The following is a 6,582-nucleotide window of genomic DNA, read 5'->3' as shown; positions in this document are numbered from 1 at the left end:
CATTCGTCCCATCAGCTCGCAGCGTCGGCTGCCTCTGAACCTACCTGTTATAAAAACTAAAAATATACGAAAAAAAAAAGAAAAAAAAAAAAAGAAATTGCGAATCTATCACACTATTACACCTGCTCTTCGTCATCCCGCACCGCCATCACCTCCCCACCCGCGGATAGCATCATGGCATCGCCCACATCCGTTCCGTGCGGAGGCAAAGAAATAGTTCCTATCGTAAGCATTATTTGCGTCTCATCCAAGCTTAAATAGATATTATTTGTATTATATAACATTTAACAAACAATAATTAAGTGCACTAAATTTTATTCAAGGTATCAAAAAAATTAATAACGATGCCACACCTTCGCGCATGAACACTCAACAAAACTGAACGTTTCGAGAATTCGAGGATTTAAACGCAATCCCGAGTCCTGCAACCGCCATTTGACACTGTTCGGGTTACGGTGTGTCACGTTCGAGCTACATTTCAAAATGCGTGAAATCGTTCACATTCAGGCTGGCCAGTGTGGGAATCAAATCGGTGCTAAGGTGAGTAAGCCTAGGTGTCTTCGAACTCTTCGATTTCGTCTTAATTTCTACTGTTACGGATGCTCTACCTTGTGCGATGAAGTCTGCGTTCGTTCGGCTTTCCTTCGTTTGTTTTCCCATTTAATAATGTGTAAGAGCTTTCAGAGTGTTAACAATGTTTTGTGTTGCCGTAACCGTTAATTTTAATGCTTTTTTTTTTTTTTTGGTAGTAAGTTGGCAGTTTTTGACTTCCGACAGTCTACCGGCTCTTGATGAATCGTTATGCGCGCTATTTGTATGTTAGCAATATGCAGTAATAGTCAGTCACTCGCCGATTTACGCTGTTGGACTTCAAATAGTCGGATTGCACTTTTTTAGAACGGCTGTTCATATTTAATTTGTATACTTTGCAAACGTCGCCGGTTGTGCCCGGCAGTTAGGCCTAGCCAACGTTCTTGGTCTCTGTCGACAAAGCTCCACGAAAAAGAGGCGTTCGAAAACGGTTGTTCTATTGCCTGCACGCGAGCCGGTACGGACTCACCAGCGTCAAAGCCTCCACAGGTAACGGAGAAGGACCGTTTTTGATCGGCGCGCTCGATTAGCGTTAACTTTTTAGCAAACTTTATATTTATACCATAAAAACCATAATAGAATCGCTTGCCACCGCAGATAACGTGCATTCAACGTTCCACCGGCTCCGCCACGATAACGCGCCAAGCGTTCTAGGAAGCTTGTCAACGGCTTTTGATATAGTAGCGTTGGGCTTAGCATCCTCTTTCGAACGTTCCCCTAGTTAATAATTTAAATGTGCTTGTGTCTTGTTGCGGTTACGTTATTCAGAAACAACCATGGTTACGGCTGTTCATTTTCCTCCTGAATGCTTGAGGCGGGTTGGGTCGCTGAGCGCTGTGAAGTCGGTTCCCCATATGTTTGTTACCGTTGGCAACTGTCATTGCAACGTCTCTTTGAAAGTGGTTGGCCTGGAATGCCAGTTAGAAATTCTTTTGTTGTACAGCCTCCAGATCTCTTAACACTCGTGTTAACCGGCCGGTAGATCAGCGCCTTATCGCGGCGCGAAACGGCGAAGTCGGCGAGGCGAAGCTTGTGCCTTCTGTCATCCGCGCGTAGTTTCGCTGACCTGTTGTCTCGCGCCGCAATAAGGCGCTGATCCACCGGCCGGTCGGCGTTAGCGCGATATTGTTAAAAAAAATCTGAAGGCTGCACCTTGCTCGTCTATCAAGCCCAAATGATCTTTGTAAAGCCTTCATTAACCTTGGCTTCATTTCAGTTTTGGGAGGTAATCTCCGACGAGCATGGCATTGACCCTACCGGCACCTATCATGGCGATTCGGACCTTCAATTGGAGAGAATCAACGTGTATTACAACGAGGCATCTGGTATGCCACTTTGGATTATAAGCATCAGTGACTGCCTGCCCCATTGTAATTTAATATTTTTCCCCATTGTGATTCTAGAACATTTTGTGGTAGTATGTGTTGGGTGTTCTTGGCTGCACCTTGCGTTGGCACCCGGGTAAACCTACCAAAACATCTACTCGTTGCGTGTTGCCGTAGATCCCATTGAGTGCTGGAGCGCACCACCTCCATTGATGGTGTTCTCCAAAATGCCTCAAGCTTTGTTGTCATTCCAAACTCTCCCAAGTTGGGAATGTGTACATCTCTTGAATTGATGCCTCATCAGCTGCCATTCCTCCATACCATGCTCCTGTGCTTGTACCTTCTGCAGCATACATTTAGCACCATCGAATTTGTCCTTCTTGGCAAGCCTTGCGGAGAAGGCCACGTCGATGGTATTAAATGTATACAGCAGAAGGTACGGGTACAGGATCATGGTATGGACCAGTAGCGGCTGGTACGGTGCCATGACGTCGCATGCAAGGTGTTTACCATGAGCAGAAATTTGGGGACCAAGGTGTTCCACTGGTAGCGATGCTGTTGTCTGGAGTGATGTGGGATGTAGTAGGTTATGTGGGACATGGTAGCACTGCCAGCAGTGCATAGCATTACTCGTGGTCTCATTAACACGCCTATTAATCACCCGGTAAAAGCTGGTTGTCACTAAAATACCTCCGACAGTGTTGTTTACTACATACAAAATAGATCACTGCCAGTGCCTTTTGCTGTCTGGGTTTCATGTGGGCACCTGTATGTTGCTGTAGGAGGCACGGGTGGCAAGTTTTCCAACATTGGACTATTTCATTAAATGCGCTCTCCGGGCAAGATTGGCTCTACCTGTCATGACTTGACGCAACAGGCACTTAGCTGTTTGGGTTCTTGACTTTGCTCTGTCCTGAAGCTTGCAGATTTGGGAAATCGTGCTCCAATTTGGTTTTTGGTTCTCGTTTAAGGAGGAAAATATGTCCCACGAGCTATCCTCGTTGATCTCGAACCTGGCACCATGGACTCTGTCCGTTCTGGGCCCTTTGGACAGCTCTTCAGGCCAGACAACTTTGTGTTTGGTGAGTGTCTGGCAGACTTTGCCGTCGGTTCCAGGGTCCTTTGCTGTGTGCGTGGCTTGCCCTAATGGGTTGCCTCTGTGTTGTGCTGCAGGTCAGAGTGGTGCTGGCAACAATTGGGCCAAGGGTCACTACACAGAGGGGGCCGAGCTGGTGGACTCCGTCCTGGACGTTGTCCGCAAGGAAGCGGAGAGCTGCGACTGTCTTCAGGGCTTTCAGTTGACTCACTCCTTGGGTGGAGGCACAGGCTCGGGCATGGGCACACTTCTCATCTCCAAGATTCGGGAGGAATACCCAGACAGGATCATGAACACCTTTAGTGTGGTCCCTTCTCCTAAGGTCTGCAGATAGTTTCTAAGGCCCGCTATGGCTCAATTTTTCTTGAGCAGTGCCTTACTTTTCATTTCTGCCTTCCCCAGGTATCGGACACTGTGGTGGAACCCTACAATGCCACCCTGTCTGTGCACCAGTTAGTTGAGAACACAGATGAGACCTACTGCATTGACAACGAGGCCCTCTATGACATCTGCTTCCGCACACTGAAGCTCACCACCCCGACTTATGGAGATCTCAACCACTTAGTATCTGCCACCATGTCTGGCGTCACCACATGCCTCAGGTTAGGATGCTACATTTTCTAATGAATGGCAGTTTATCAATTGGCACCACCCAGTAACGAATGTGAGATGGAATAGGTGGTTTCGGTCTTTTGGGTATCATTGCCTCTGGCTTAAGGGACCCTGACATCCTCCAAAAAATTGTTTTGCCAGGTGATCTATTATTGTGCCAAAGGAGATGCCTAATCAATATTTTTCTGCACTGTTGCATATATTTTTAATAAAATAAAAAAAATCTTGCCTGACCGAAACTGAACTGGCGAGGAAGAAGAAATGGAGGAGAAAATTACCGGAAGTCGCGTGGCTGTGCTACGTTTTTCAATAGACGTATTTGCAGCTTTTTCAAAGCCACAAAAAGTAGGTTTTTTTTCTATTTTTAGTAGTGAGTGCGCTCATTCGATGACCCACTGCTTCAATTACCGTAAGTTGTTGCGTCTAAACCATAGTAAATCGGCACGTGACCACGGAGAAGGGTGAGCGCGACTCAAACCGGTCGGTTCTCGATCGGCGGTTTTCGGGTGGCAAGGAAACGTCGCAAATTGTGTTCCGGGCAGTTGGGCTCATGACCTGTACAAATGCCTTGGCGAGCATAAGTACCCTGTCAGTGTCCCTTTAAAGGAGCTGTGCAACAGTCTCAGTGCTTTGCGTAAATAATTTGGGAGTTGGTGCCTCTACCTTTTCGAAGTAAAGAACAAAAAAAAACTTTTGGCCTGCATGTCCTAGTTTTTATTTTAAAAATGGACAATGATTGAGGTATTCGCCACCTCTTAACACCTTCACCGGCTTCAGAGTCACGTGCGCTTTGACATAATGGGGGTTGCGCAGGGTTCCGGTTAAGCTCTCTAGAGCCATCGGTGAGCAGCGAGAACTCGTCCACTCGCAACCGCGTAATGACGTGCTGGTGCAGCACGAACAATATGGTGAAAGGAGGAAAGTCTCACCCGGGTCCGGCTAGAGCACTATATAGCTCCTACGGAGCAGAGTAGCGCAATCCTTTGAACCCAGTGTTTTGCCGACAACATGACCGACAGAGCGGCTCGGCGCGAGTCACGTGGTACTCGGGGTTCCAGGAGGCGGCCCGCCCTATGGGAGAATACATGGAGATCGACATAACACGGCTGATTAAAAAACTAACGGCGAGTTCACATTTTTCAAAACTAGCCTGTCGTGAAGTTAGTAAAGCGCTAAACACTTTATCAAAGTTTTAATAATATCGGATGCGTGTGCAAATTTTGAGAAGGCAATTTCCAAGGCAATGGCGTTTGAAGCAGACTATTTTTGCTCGCAGCAGAGATGGGCTTTTCGGTTTGGCCGGAGCGGGTCACGTGAATGGTGTGACGTCGCCGTGTCGTCTGCTGCATGATGCCGCTCAGGCAATTTTTAAAAAAAAAGTTGCGTCCTTGTATGGCACAAAACTTGTCGCATATTATTCTAAAATGTTTCATTATTATGTCAAAAATGATTTCCATTCCGCACATCCCCACAAAACTGAAGAAACAACGATTTTCTCACATTCTCCATGCATTTCTGACCGCAGTTGGAACCTCCGGGCGTTCGCCGCTAGTCGCCGAGAGACTGTGTTCTAGATTGCGCTACTCTGCATCAGGCTCTGCCCCCTTTCCCCTCCGGCTTCTGGCGGCTGTTCACGATAGCAGATAGAGCAGACGGTTTTGTGGACCAAGGAAAAATGGCGCCACTAAAACTTCGTATAATTGAAGTTTTTTTGGTTTGGAGGCATTAACTATTATGTGGTGTTTTGGTATTTCTAGGTTCCCTGGCCAGCTAAACGCCGACCTTCGCAAGCTTGCCGTGAACATGGTCCCCTTCCCACGTCTTCACTTCTTCATGCCTGGGTTTGCTCCTCTGACATCTCGTGGCAGCCAGCAGTACAGGGCTCTGACGGTGCCAGAACTGACCCAACAGATGTTTGACGCCAAGAACATGATGGCCGCTTGTGATCCTCGCCACGGCCGCTACCTGACTGTGGCTGCAGTCTTCAGGGGCCGCATGAGCATGCGGGAAGTGGACGAGCAGATGCTCAACGTGCAAAACAAGAACTCCAGCTACTTCGTAGAATGGATCCCAAACAACGTTAAAACTGCAGTCTGCGACATTCCTCCTCGGGGTCTTAAGATGTCTGCCACTTTCATTGGAAACAGCACTGCCATCCAAGAGCTCTTCAAGCGGATCTCCGAACAGTTCACTGGTGCGTATATCTGGTCTTGGGTTTGTTGGTTTTTTTTTTTTCTTAGGTTGGGCATTTTACAATGTTTCTTATTTTCCTTACAGCCATGTTCCGCCGCAAGGCTTTCTTGCACTGGTACACCGGAGAGGGCATGGACGAGATGGAGTTCACCGAGGCAGAGTCCAACATGAACGACTTGGTGTCCGAGTACCAGCAGTACCAGGAGGCCACAGCTGACGAGGAAGGAGAGTTTGAGGATGAGGAGGAGGCACAAGCAGAAGCTTAAGTGAAGTTCTTTGTGTGACATGCACCATGTATCCTAGCATTCTGAGCTCCTTCATTTTGTGTTGTGTTCTCTACTCTTCTCTTTTGTATTATTCTTTCATTGTGAATAAAGCCGACACTTGAGCCAAGTCTGTTAGGTGGGTTCTCACTATGTTTAAATGATATTGTTTTACCGTAAAATACCGGGCAAGCTCCCACTTAAAATTTCAAGATAATCAGCGCACTTGTCCGGTCATCAATTCTACATATATATATATATATATATATATATATATATATATATATATATATATATATATATATATATATATATATATATATATATATATGTGCTGTGCATATTTTCTCAGATCTTGCAAAATTTGGGTATGGGCACTTAATGTGGAATGGGCGGATGCGCGCTATTCTATGGTAAGTTGCGTTGCTTTCACAATTGCTACATGCGCGAAGATTGCAAGAACTAATGCGAGATTGTGGTGAGTACTGGTCAGATGCTTGTA

At 46.6% G+C, this 6,582-nt stretch overlaps 1 protein-coding gene across 1 annotated transcript; it reads left to right on the top strand.

Annotated features, from left to right (window-relative positions):
- The first annotated feature begins 206 nt into the window (after positions 1-206).
- Positions 207-6,210, top strand: LOC8026889 (tubulin beta chain). The gene is made up of 7 exons (XM_002406617.5): positions 207-540; positions 1,808-1,916; positions 2,888-2,998; positions 3,090-3,334; positions 3,415-3,614; positions 5,382-5,818; positions 5,902-6,210. Exons 1-7 carry the CDS (start codon positions 484-486, stop codon positions 6,081-6,083), a joined length of 1,341 nt encoding a protein of 446 aa, XP_002406661.1. The 5' UTR covers positions 207-483; the 3' UTR covers positions 6,084-6,210.
- Positions 6,211-6,582: the final 372 nt, after the last annotated feature.

Source organism: Ixodes scapularis, unplaced genomic scaffold (assembly GCF_016920785.2).
Source record: "Ixodes scapularis isolate PalLabHiFi unplaced genomic scaffold, ASM1692078v2 PGA_scaffold9__187_contigs__length_104089568, whole genome shotgun sequence".
In the NCBI taxonomy this organism is placed as follows: Eukaryota; Metazoa; Arthropoda; class Arachnida; order Ixodida; family Ixodidae; genus Ixodes; species Ixodes scapularis.
The sequence above is the reverse complement of the archived record's forward strand: the minus strand, read 5'-3'. Positions and strand labels throughout refer to the sequence as shown.

Excerpts from the sequence above, each read along its gene's own strand:
- LOC8026889 (XM_002406617.5), top strand. The coding sequence starts at position 484 with ATGCGTGAAATCGTTCACATTCAGGCTGGCCAGTGTGGGAATCAAATC. Across the intron at positions 1,917-2,887 it reads GTATTACAACGAGGCATCTG|GAGGAAAATATGTCCCACGA; the intron begins GTATGCCACTTT and ends TTCTCGTTTAAG. Across the intron at positions 3,615-5,381 it reads GGCGTCACCACATGCCTCAG|GTTCCCTGGCCAGCTAAACG; the intron begins GTTAGGATGCTA and ends TGGTATTTCTAG.